At 39.5% G+C, this 13,305-nt stretch overlaps 2 protein-coding genes across 3 annotated transcripts in view; both read left to right on the forward strand.

The window, feature by feature from the left end:
- MBOAT2 (membrane bound O-acyltransferase domain containing 2) overlaps window positions 1-6,646 on the forward strand; it is a 93,824-nt gene extending 87,178 nt beyond the window's left edge. Inside the window, exon 13 of the mRNA XM_030944375.1 lies at window positions 273-6,646. Coding sequence (XP_030800235.1) covers window positions 273-495 — 223 coding nt within the window. The 3' untranslated portion in view covers window positions 496-6,646. The remainder of the gene's footprint in view (window positions 1-272) is intronic.
- A 3,733-nt stretch (window positions 6,647-10,379) lies between these two features.
- Window positions 10,380-13,305, forward strand: part of KIDINS220 (kinase D interacting substrate 220) — a 76,726-nt gene continuing 73,800 nt past the window's right edge. For both annotated transcript variants that reach the window (XM_030946439.1, XM_030946440.1), the window contains exon 1: window positions 10,380-10,522. The gene's annotated coding sequence lies outside the window, so the exon portion shown is untranslated. The remainder of the gene's footprint in view (window positions 10,523-13,305) is intronic.

The raw sequence follows: 13,305 nt of genomic DNA on the forward strand, positions 1-13,305 counted from the left end.
GAGGATACCTTTGAAATTACTATTTGCCCTTGAAACATTTTATAGCAAGACTAAATATTGACTTCCCAGAAATAACTTGTGAAAAAAGTTGAAAGCAGACTTCTGTTCACTTTATACAGTCCTAAGTAATGTGAGGGAAGACTTAATTTCTGATTTTCCCCTTATTTTACTTTTCTTAAATAAAATATTAATGTTTTCATATCTTATGTGCAAAGTATATCTGTTAGAGTGGTCCAAGTTTCACTGATTTATTATTTCTGTTTGTTTTTTAGCTCCTGCTATTTCTGTCTTCATATTGCCAGCATCCTAGTGTTGTTGGTATTTCCATTGAAAAGAACTCAAAAAGGAAGTAAAAAGCATGAAAGTGTCCAGCCTGTGTGGTCCAGAAAACTAGAAGAAGAAAGTCTTTTGCAAAAGAACAATTATTCCACAACAAATAATAGTTTCAGTCAGAAACAAGAAATAACCTGCAGATATCAAGCATTAAAACAGTGATTGAGGAAATACTATGATGAATATATTTTGTATGTTTTCAGAAACCCATTTTTAGCACCTTTTAAAGGGGTTTGTATTTGTTTGCAAAGATATTTAGTAAGAAAAGAATGCATTACCTAGGAAAATCACATACAATAGCAAGACTGGAAACAAAACAAATTAACCCCTCCCATGCCATGTCCCTGTGGGTCACGCCTTATATGAAGATATTACCATTACTTCAATGGGCACTCAGGACTTGCAACGTATGTCCATAGGGTCATATGTGTGCCCTCTGCTGAATGTACGTTGTGTATCCCAAGGCACTGATGGGGTGGAATAAAATTGCGTCAGTCTAGGATTAACAAATGGAAATTAATTTTTCCAACTGAATGACTTGCCTTAAACCCTCTATTTACTGAAATATTGTTTCTAACTGGGTATTTCAAGTTTGATTTTATGTGGAAAGTATTTCAAATATATAACACTATGTGCTATAAAGAAGATAATGAGAGGAAATGCAAAGTCGCTAGAAGACTTTGGAGTCTTTCAAAGGGAATTGCAATAAGCATCTCAGTATTTGGAGGGTTTTCTTATCTCAAACTATTAGAGTACATTACAGAACTGTAAACATTGATGCCAAATTATAGTTAGGTTTCTTTAATAAAGAGTATAATTACTTGGAATGGATTAAAATGGCCCTTCTGAAGGATTAAAAACACCTGAAGATTTACCTTTTCCAGGGTAAGCTGGTAGCTGATAGCTCTAATGTAGGTTTCTTTTACTTTAAAGTACCTAAACCCAATAATACACTGCCAAGTGGGCATTGCAGCCAGAGGGGGAAAGGCAGCCACATGGCACAGAAGACAATGTGCAACCACTGGGATTTCAATGAAAGTGCAGTTTTGCCCTTAAATACCATAAATACTTGTTCTAGAATAGAACTGTTTTACAAAAAGTAATTTTTAATACTTAAAGTTATTTTGAATTTTCAGGCATCAGTTAGTTGATGATGCCTTCAGTATAAAATAGCAAAGTTACCTTGAAGCTCCAGCACATAGGTAGTCAAACATGAAATGACTACCACAACCAATTTCTGTATGCTTGAGAATTGATGAACCTTTATCCAAAGAAGTGTGTGAATTTGAGGAAAAGCTTTTTCTTTGAATTAGAATTTTAGATGCAAATTTCATGTCATATTTCTGGGTAACATAACGAAAGAAAGAAGTCCTTCAGAATATCTGACTGTCTGAATTATGGAAGTGTAATTCCACAAATCAAGGAAACAATGTAGTGGTTATATCTATGTCCAATCATTTATTGTGATGATGGTTAGTGCTAGAGTACTACTGTTAAAGGGCTACATTTTAATTGCATATATTCTGTATTTTCATATAATTTTTTTAAGTAAATACAAGATGTATATCCATGTGGGGTTTATTCTTAATTTAAACCAGTTAGAAAATAATACCAGAGAAAAATAATGCAGCTGATTGATTAATAACTAACAAATGATTAAGAAAATTTTGTCATAATATTTTGAAACCGAAAGTTTTAATCAAATATCTAGCTCCAGTTGGATGAGTATTCTTACTGCCAGAAGTGCAATGATGGTCCTCGGCTTTGAGGATATTGCCATGCAAAAATCATCACAGTACTCCCTGAAGAACCAGGCCCTAAGTTGGGTCAGAGTTATTTCCTTGCTGTCGTAACTCTCTGGCCCTTGGCTCCTTGCCTAAAACTCCAGGAAGAAGAGAACATAGCTTCCCATATATGTAGGTTAGCACTAATTAATCTACTCAGAAAGGGGGAACTGAATATGAAATGAAAGTGGATGAGTCTGTTTAGATGAGGAGGGATGTTCATTGTTTCAGTGACAGCTGTATTATCTTTAAGATAAAATAATCTCACTTCTAAATCCTTACTTTGATTGCCAGGTAGACTTCCCCTTACATGGGGTTTTGGTTGTCATAAACTTCTTTGACACCACATTATGGTTTTCTTTTTGTTAATGAGTAAGGGTATAGTAGTTTGTTTGATCATCCTTGTTAGATACAGAATCAGGAAAGACTTTTTTTGTGTTCTGTACTTGAAGGGACATTTACATAAAGGAACAAATTAGATTTGCACATTTCTGGGTGGGTAAGTAGAAATAGGGTTGATTCTTTCAGCATTTGTTACTCTTGAATTGAAATTCATCTTATTGGTGCAGTCACCAAATCTATTTAAAAAAACGCTTTTGGATGCCAGTACAATGTGCTGTTTTCCTATTTATGTTCTCGTACTCTTGATTTACTGTTTTGGCATGTGTGCCTGTGTGTGCTGTGGAGGCTTACTAACTCTTCTTAATGAAATATAGAAACAGTTGTAAAGGCTCCCAGAAAATAAGGTTTAGGGTAGTGCAGACTGGTACTTTAACATGAGTGAATTCAGAGGTACAGTTTTGTTCAGAACTTTTGTATGTTGTATGTTGGGAGGTTGAAACAACTAAGAAAATACATTCATGCTTTCATTGAGCACAGGTGGCAAAATACAGGTTTCAGAATTGACAACTTCTTTTTCTTCATGATTTGAACTCAGTAATTGCAACACAAGAAAAATATGACAAGTAATTCTGCACAGAATTTAAGTATAGTGTCCTAGGATTTACCCTTTAAATGCCATTGTTAAATATAAAAGTACTTTGAATAAAAATCTGCTCTTCACAAGAATGAATTCTCTTGGGGACTATGGAAAGAACTGTTTTATTTTAATGGCAGCACCCTGATTTTAGTCAGACTGGGGTTTTGATGTTTCTTTCCCTCTGCTTTACTCATTTTCTGCCTTGCTATCACACTGGATCCTTTTTATCCAGTCAGTCAGAAAGTCAAGAGCAGCCAGCCCCAATGCTTAGATAATTTTTAGGTTTTACACACATCATTTGATAATACTGAATTTGAAAGGATGGAAGTGATTTTTATTGCTCTTCCTAACAAAATTGTAGAAAGTATATTTCCTATAAATGTTTTGGACATGAAGGAAACATGGTTTTAAATGTATTCTTTCACTTATTAAATAATGTATATCCAAAAAGTAAAAGTGTTTCCTGTATTCCAGATCAGCACACTATGAAAAGTAAATGCAACATATCATTCCTAATTTTATGGTGCTTTGCAGATATTTGCCTATTGTGAACAGTTAATTCAGGCACTTAATGAGTTAATATTAGTTAGTAAATGCAGTCACCCCAATTGTAACTATTTGTTTGCTTAACATTTTTTAACTTTTATGATTCTGTATTAATGAGAGATATATATTACATATTTAAATAATACTTTCAGTGGTGCCCACTACTGTTGTAATTAAAAAGGCTTTGTTAGCTTTGCAGTTACAGATACGCCCTTCTTATTCAGGAAACTTATTCTTCCCTGGCCATTCCTTAAGTTGACATGTAGACAAGATTTCAGTAATTTGTGACATTTGAAGATGTATTACATGTAAAAATATTGGTATGCATTTCAATATGCTCTTGATTACATATTACACTTTAGTGAGAAGACCATGAAGAGACCTTGGTATATTCCCTGCTCTACACTGACATACCGTGTAAGTTTTACCAATATAGTAAATTATTTATTAGAGGAATTTTACACTTTAAGAACTTGTTCTGTTTCCCCCAGGGGAATAAGTATTATTAATACAAATGCTAGGTTTGTATAACAGGGTGCACACTAGGTAGTTTTGCCTCTTTTGATTGTATTGATTTGGATAACGGTAAAATGTCTTCTGATGCAGAGGAGATGGTTGAGATCATCACCTCCTAATTCATATCAAAAATAATTTCAACAAAATCTAGATTTTTTTCTCTCACAAGCTTTGCAAACAAGTTGTTGACAATTTGTTTAAATACATGATCAAATATGTCTTTACGTTTGCATAAAAATGTGTAACTTGCTTATATGTAAACTTTCACATGATCAACTTTATAAGTTGGCCTTGAAAGATAAAGAAATTTAAAAGCACAAGTTATATAATTTAGACTTTCATTTCCCTTATCTTTAATTCTTTCACTTTGTAATTCTCATTGAATTCTGAATTCAGGTTTGAGAATTTAATTTTCATTGAAAATTTTGAAATACTACCATCTATGTAGAAAAGTGATCAGTATTAGAAAAACAGATGGAAATAAATTTAGGGATTTTAATATGAAGCAGACTATGTATGAAAAAAATAATTCTGTGCTCATTCATGACAACATTTCACTACATGATTGACCTTTATGTATTTATCTAGGTCCAGTAATACTCTGAACTGCACTTGGTGTATTTTTTAATTTTCCTGTTTAAAAATCAGTTGACAATAAGCACTTCAGTAAGTATTTAAATGCTACTCTGAATAATTAAGCAGGCACTCTAGTGAACTGAGCCTACTCTCATAAGATTACCAGATCTGTCTGCATCTCAGCTATTTTGCGCTATTGATCTTCATCCTCAGAGTCTTGGTGGGAAAGGATGGACAAGTGGAGAAGTCTCTGGTCAGAACATGTCCCATCTGTGGCTGGAAGGGTTTCCACAATTCCCACAGGGAGCTAACCCTGTGTGCAGAGCTTGGCAGAGGTTCTGCTTGCTTGTGACCCAGGCTGCAGCTGCTCTGTACTACATCTGGCTGGATTTTTGACAAGTTTGCTGTCTTAATCTAGACATTTTGCAAACACCATGAAATCCAGGCATCCACAAAGTCACCCTGCAAAGTTACAATTACAAATACTGCAACACTTGTTTATTACGGTCAAAGCTAAATGAAAAAAAGATTTCTTAAAAACTTATTTCACAATGGGCTTTTTGTAGGTTTCTTACAAAATCTAACCATCAAATGTGTCCATTTTCATCACATTAAATATTTAAACCACAATTTTGCTCAGTTTAGGTATACAAATGTGCAAAAGCAAATGTTGCCACTTTATCATCAGTTGTGCATTAGCTGTGTGTCCAGTGACTTAGACCTGGTTTTAGATTTTCTGAACCCATGAGCATATCCATATAAACATTGCATAAATTTTGAATTGAAAAACTGTGTGACTTCAGACTGAGATCTGAGGTAGGGCTACTTCTGAAGGAAGGTTTTTGTCTTGCTAGTGACTCAGTCCAGCACCTTATTCCAAACAAACCTCTTGGCAAAAGAGACCTCTGCACAATCTTCTTCCTTCCTTTTGTTCTCTAAGGGGGAGGTACCCCAGGCTGGATTTTCATTTAGGTTTCACTATAATATGTCATATGAATAGATAGCTGGGGTCCATGCTCTAGCCAGATTAGACTTGAAAACTGGGACAGTGTAATCTGAAACAAAAAAATAGAGAAAATGGGGTGCCTAGAGATTGGTAATCAGAAAATGCAACACTGCTTATTAAAGGTGCAACAATTACTACAATAAGTTAAGGAGTATTTGCCTATGCATCTTTTGCCTTTCTCTATGTTTTTCAGTTCTCTTTACATCTTTTCTTTGTACCTTTTTTGTCCAGTGGTGTTGACTATTTCTGTGGAGAATCTGCTGATGTGTCTTACTGTGACAAAGGTGTCAAAATGCTACAATAGTAATTAGGTAGTTACTCTTAAATCCCAGACCTCAGATGTGTTCTAGATCAGTTAGAAGAGAACATTGAAAATGTGTTGGATGAAAAATAGTGTAAGATGGGTAATATAGCATTATTCAAAGATGTTGTAATAAGTTATTCAATTTAAGAATTTAAAATATGGAACTTTGTTCTTTCCTGCCTTGGTTACACATTCAAAGGAATAGTTTTACCTCAATGCAGAAGTAGTTATGCCTCCAACCACCCGTATGTTAAGGTGAGAGAACACCCCTAAAAGTGGATAGCTACAGTATTCGTAAATTTGCCTTTCCTGGTTCAGATTATTATACATTGTCGGTGAATTTCATTTTTATTATTCCAAAATATATATTTTTTAAAAAGTGTTATTTTTCAACAGATCCATAAACTAAGTGTTGGTGTATGGTAAAATTAAAATACCACTGTTAGTTACACTGTGATTGTGATATTTTAATAATTACTTATTTCTAATTTGTCTCAGCAGTGCTGCAGAAGCAGCATGCTGTTATGTTTTAAAGGTGTTTTTAACTTACCTATAAATGTTCTTTTCTAATTTGTGTCTTTAAATCTGATTAAACTGTAGTTTAAAAAAAGCAAACTTGTTTTTCTAAATTCTTTGCTGTCTGTCTTTAATGAGTGGTGAAGAAGAAAATTATTTTAATGCAGTTTCTCCTTTTAGATTGCTAAATATACATTGCATGCATTTACACTGTTATTTGGAATATTTTAGTTCAAAATTGCATTTATTTAGTTTGTTTTCTAGAGCTTATATACAAGTATATGTATATAATTATTTTTCAGTAGAGCTAGTAAACAGAATTTTGAGTCTAGCCTCTTGGTACTTGGGAAAGGTGCTGAAGCAATTTAAACCCTCCATCTCAGAGCATATTGCTACCCAATGAGCACTGCTTCTGGATGTGCCAACTGGGGTGTTTTTAGCTTGAGAAATAGAAACCTCATAACTGAGACATCAAATTCGGTGCTTTGGAGAAGCTGTTGCTTTAATTGCTGGCTCCAAAGAAGCAGGGCTGATGTGTACCATACATGCACATTTTTTTTCTTTTTGAAACTCAGCTACCAGGACTCTGATAAGGCAGTTTCTATTGGCTGGTGACAGAGCTGGCTGAACCTCCTGGACCTGCAGGTTTTTACCATGTGAGCTTAGATTGTTGGAGAAAATAACAGATATTAGGTGTCACTACTAAAGAGGGGCTTCCATCACTTCCTGTCACACACTGAAGCATTTTCTGTCTGTGTTTAGAATTCTCTTTTAGCAAGTGGTGTCACAGGAGATGAAAATACTTGCCATTCCAACACAAAGGACTACAGGTGTAATTTTAGAAGGTCTGGTGTTGTCATTTTAACCACAAGTTAGACTGCAATGGAAATTGCCTTCTCAAATACACATTCACAACAGAGTCAGTCACGAGTATGAAGTGTCCTCATGAACTATGCCGCATTTAGTGAAAAAATAAAGAGATTAAAATAAAACACAGCTTTCTGCTACTAAGTGTTGTAAATTGTTGCTGCACAGGAGTCATAATTGAGAGCATCCTGGAGCCAGCAGCTATTTTCCTGTGACTTAGTTCCATCTCAGTAACTTCCTGATAGCATGCAGGATGTTTCAGTACAGAATACAGAAGTAGTTCTAGGGGCAGATGTCTTCAATCTAATTACTAGGTAAGAGTTAGAGATCTGTCCAGAGTTTGGCAGTACATCTTATAGCTCTTCCTAAGGTGGTCATATATAGTAGCAAAGGAGTTATTTCTCCATGGGGGCTGCACATGATCTTTCCAAACTGAATAAATAACAACTGCACCATGTTTCACTGCCTATGTGAATTAGTCACTGGTGGGAAAGTGTTGCTCCTGATCTAAGCATAATTTAGGAGAGCACAAGGATGTCAGGAGCTGGATCCATCTGTAGCAAAATGGATGATAGTGAAGGACCATACAGAAAACTGCCTTTTCTGCCTCCATATTCAGAGTGTTTATACAGTTCCATTTTATGCAGGAGGGAAGGAGCTACTGCTTCTGTCTGAAATTTGTAACTACAAATTAATGGTGAGAACACAGCTAACACCTGATGGGTGGGAACACTATGATATGGGAATAAGGATTTGGGTGATGGGAGATTATGAAGTGAGATACTAATACACATTTTTGTACAAAGTGTGAAAAAAGAGTAATACCTTGAAAGTGTTTCAAAATCTATAAACCTTAAGAGGCTAACACAGGCAGTCTTGTCAGACTGTGATTTCTCTTAGGTACACAAGATTATATGGGTGCCTGAAGCATCAGTACCACTCTTCCTTTGAGTACTGGCCCTTATGCATATGTTCAGGTGGCACAGAGAGCCCTTTTCAGCCCCACACTAACTGCAGGGACTCGTCCTCCATTTGCTCACATTTCATTTCTGCAAATAAGTGTAAAGAAGTAGAATGTGTTTAATGTTCTTCATTTTTCCATTTTTCAGCTGAACCAATGTTTTGGTGCAAGATTAAGTGGATTTAGCTTTTGAATTTCACTGCTTGTGCCTTTGTGTTAACAACTTCAGAGCAGGTAAGGAAGCTGTGTATTTTATCAGGGTGTGAAGACTTTAAGGTCATTGGAGAATTCATGCTTAAAAAAATGAGCAAAGCCCTTGCTGCATGATTTCTGGTTTATTAGTATTCGGGATATAGAGGAAGACCTGCCATATGTTTCTTTAAGAAGGAAACAGTCATGGCTCTTTACTGAGGTTGAAGATCTCAGTCTTGTAAAGAATTATATCAATGCTTTGACCCTTGAAACTCAGTAACCTTAGAAATCAGCAGTACTGTGGAAACTAGGCTCCTTTCCCTGCCTGGTTTGTTGCCATCCTTGGTTTAGGCAAGGTTCTGTCATCTCCTGTGGAGATGTTATTGCTGTAGTCATCAGAGGTCATCTCTCATCCAGTTGTCCAGATGAATTACAGGCATCCATTATTGTGGATTTGGACTGTGCTGAAGATGGAAATTTTCAAAATACCCATGAAACTGCTTGGAGATCTGCACTGTGGGGGAGTCTGAGAGAAGCTGGTGGGTCTCGAGGTATGTGGTGGTATTGCAAAATGTGCATTATGTCAAAATTATCTTAAATCAGGATGTACTTGATATTTGGTCTTTATATATACTTTCAAGTGTGCTCATCAAGAAAGGAGACGTAATCAGTAGAACAGATAGCAGCTAGCATCCCTTAACCAGGACATCCTGGAGCTAACAAGCTGTAAGGATGAAGTAAATAAAGATATTGATGTATGTCTATGTATATGTTGCCACCTTGGCAAAAGATTCAAGGTCCATGGATCCTTTAATTGGTCTGTCTTCATTATTTTACTAAAAATCACTCATGAAAGCCAAAAAGACCTTGTCCATGTGAAGACCCTTCCCCTGAGCATGCACAGAAATCAGCTGGGGTTATGTAGCTTGTATGAAAATTACAACCCAGCCATGAAGGAGGAGCTGCACTTGGCAGGTTAGTGACACAGTTTCTGTGTATAAACCACAGAAACATAAAATATTCTGAGTTGGCAGGAACCCATCGGAATTATCAAGTCCAACTCCTGGCCATGCACAGTACAACCCCAAGAGTCACACCATGGGCCTGAGAGCATTGCCCAAACGCTTCTTGAACTCTGTCAGCCTGGGCGCTGACAACTTCCCTGGAGAGCCGGTTCCAGTGCCAACCACCCTCTGGGTGAAGAACCTTTTTCTAACATTCAGCCTCAACCTCCCGACTTGGCTTCATGCCGTTCCCTCAGGTCCTGTCACTGATCGCCACAGAGAAGAAAGAGATCAGTGCCTGCCTCTCCTCTTTGCCACACGAGGAAGTTGTAACTGCAATCAGGCCTCTCCCCACTCTCTTCTCCAAACTGAACGCGACCAGTGACCTCAGCCACTCCTCGCATTTCCTCGGCTCAAGGCCCTTCACAACCTTCGTTGCCCTCCTTTGGACGCTAACAACTCAATGTCTTATATTATGGTGCCCAAAACTGTCCCCAGGGCTCAAGGTGAGGTCCCTTTCCGTGGCGCTGCTTTCCAGCCTCTCGGTTCCCAGTCCGTCCGTATATCAGGCACCAATTGTTCACTACCCTTTCCCCCCTTATTTTCTGTCAGAAAGCACCCGGGGGGTGACTGCTGGTGGCTCTCCATGGCGGTGCCACTCTCTGGGCTGACCAGCGCCGCGCTCCGGCTCAGCCAGGCCCGCTCTGCGCCGGCCCAGCGGGGCCCGCCGTTGCCACCGCCCGGGGCGATGGGCGCGGCCGGAGCCGGGCGGAGCCGCCCCCGCGCGTCACGGCCTGGGCGGGCGGAGTGCAGTGGCGGAAGATGGCGGGCGCCGCCGGGCCCAGCTGAGCAGCGCTGGGGACCGCCGCCTCTCTCCGTGTCAGGCTCCTGGTGGGCCCGGGCAGCCGCCGCAGGGGCCGAGGGTGCCCGGCCGTGGGGTGAGGAGCGGCGGGAGGGCAGGGGGTATGGGCCGGCCGCGGAAGGGCAGGAGAAGGGCACGGGCTGTGGGGGAGGCGGCGCTCCCGCTGCCAAACAAAGGGCGCGGCGGGGCCGCTCCGGCGGGGCCCCGGGGGAGCGCTGGGCTCGGGCGGTTCATGGCTGCCGTGGCTCCGGGGCCCCGTCTCCGTCCCCTCATGCCCCGGTCCCCTCAGTGCAGGGCTGCGGGTCGGGGGCGGCGGCGCGCCCGCTCCGCTCTGCCCTGGGCATCGCGGGGCTCCGGCGGTGCTGTGTGCGGGGCGGTCCGGGCTCGGTGTGCGGGTGTCGGGGGCATCGCCCCGTGGGTGAAGCGTTCCGCAGGTGCCGCGGCACGGCCGGGGGGCCCTGTCACCCCTGTCCTGGGGGTAGAGGATCCTCTTGTACGGTATTTCTCTCTTGTTGATTTGGAAAGGTACATAAGGGTTCGACTCGTCCGGAATGTTTTTGGCATCTAGTTTCTAAGGTAAAGAATAACAGAACGACTGAGGATGGGAGGGACCTCCCCAGGTCATAGGACCTGGGACCTCCCAGGGGAGGACTGGGACCTCCCCAGTCCTTCAACTCGGATAGGGACGGCAACTGTGGATCTCCCGGACCGTGCCCAGAGGGCTTTGGCGTGTCTGCAAGGAACGAGACTCGTCAACACCTCTCTGGGCAACTTGTGCCAATGCTGGGTCACCCTCTCAGTAACAAATGTTCAGACAGAGACTCCTTTGAATGCAGAGAAGGGCAGTGAAGCTGATGAAGGGTCTGGAGCACAAGTCCTGTGAGGAGAGGCCGAGGGAGTGCGGGGAGTGTTTAGCCTGGAAGAGAAGGAGGCTCGGGGGTGACCTTATCACTCCCTACAACTACCTGCAAGGAGTTTGTAGCCAAGTGGGGATCAGCCTCTTCTCCCAGGTAACAAGTGATAGGACAAGAGAATGTAGCCTCAAGCTGTGTGGAAGGGCGTTTTGCTTGGATATTAGGAAGAATTTTTTCTCAGAAAGAGTGGTTAGACATTGCAATGGACTGCCCAGGGAGATGCTGGAGTCACTGACCCTGGAGGTTTTTAAGGAATGACCACTTAGTGCCCTGGCCTGTGACATAGTGGTGTTTAACTGCAGGTTAGACTCAATGATTTCTCAGAGGTCTTTTCCAGCTTAATTGATTCTGTGTTTCAGTTTCTGCCCATTGCCTCAGGTCCTGCCGCAGGACATCACTGGAAGAGTAGCAAAATGTCTTAAAGGTAGTGGGGCTTTGCCACTTTGCATATATGCTTAGAAATTGGTTGGAAAAGTGATTTCCCCTCTGTAACTTTTGGTAAAGGATTAATGGTGGAATAATGCAGTAATATGTCTTTTGCTGGAAAAGTGTTTGAATCATTACCTGATTAATTACCTGCCCCATCAAATACTAAAGAAATGGACAGAAAAACAGAAGATCTTTTTCTGAGATCAGAACATGTAAGAAAACCCATCTTTTTGTCTACTAGCCATCTATTTTTTATTCTGCCACAGTATTTACTTAAAATAAATTTGTTATTGAAAAATTAATATCTGCTTGAAATTCTGTGTGACCATAGCTTATGAAATGGTGCCATATCCGTTTAAAGTTCTATATCACACCATTCACTCTTTTTAAGTGGAAACATTCCAAAAGTTAGATTTTTTTTGTCAAATAACTTGTGTCTGTGACTAACATACCCTTGATTTTATGATACAGAGAAACGTGTTGGCCATATGAGAATGTGTCAAATGACCTTGCAGACTTCCTTGTGCTTTTGTGTATTTTGTACAGGTTTTGACAATTGATTTGTGTTGGTTGGTATAATTTTAAGAAACACCTTAATATTGGTAACTTTCTGTTTGCTTTCTTTTATCTGATCTATTTAAAACCTGAAATAGTGATTTGTAGGACTGAGCGCCTTGTGTTTTGTTTAGGAATTGAATTTTGTTTTAGAATTCAGATGTTCTTAACAATATGTTCCTGTTCATTGACCATATTTAAATTTTGTCTCAAAGATGGACGGATTTCTCTGATGAAGTATAAATCCTGTTGTCAGCTACTTCACACATTATTTTAACTGATTTTTTTTAACCAGAGTGGAATATGGACATGTCTGATAGTTGCTGTCATCTGACAACCAGCCCTGCATTTTAAGTATAGATTTACATCTTTCCAGTCATTTGTATGTAATCCCCAGCCTCTTTTGTTTTATTAAAACTAACAAAAAATCCATCACTACAATTTTTGGAAATGGCCATGGCTTTGAGTGCATACGGTAGAAGAGAAGGCCTTGTGTATTACCAATTCCTCCTCCTTCTTACTGTGTGCAGTTTTGATGATTACAATAGAGACCTCCTTTTATGCAATTTTTTTTTGTTATATTAGTTTCAGGTTTCAAAAGAAGAATGTCTGTGTGTCTAGCTGTAGTTCACTTTTTGTGTCTTTTGATATTTTAGAGTTACACAATTTTGTTCTTTGTGATAAAGTAACAAAAAATAAGGTAATTTTTAAAAAAATCCTCTCACTCGGATAACAGAAATGTGGTTGAGAGAAGTAGAATAAATACTCCCAGATAAATAGGGAAAAGCAGAAATGCAGCATAAGGCCGTTAGTCACACTGGAATTTCAGACACTGGAGAAGAAGTGTGGGTGTAGACTAATTAGATGGAATGGAAACTTAGATTTGTTATTTCTCTCTGACTCTGGATACCAGAAATTAATATTTTTAGAGACTCATTTCAACTGTTCTGAAAATTTCTTC

The sequence above is a fragment of the Camarhynchus parvulus genome, chromosome 3 (assembly GCF_901933205.1).
Source record: "Camarhynchus parvulus chromosome 3, STF_HiC, whole genome shotgun sequence".
NCBI lineage: Eukaryota > Metazoa > Chordata > Aves > Passeriformes > Thraupidae > Camarhynchus > Camarhynchus parvulus.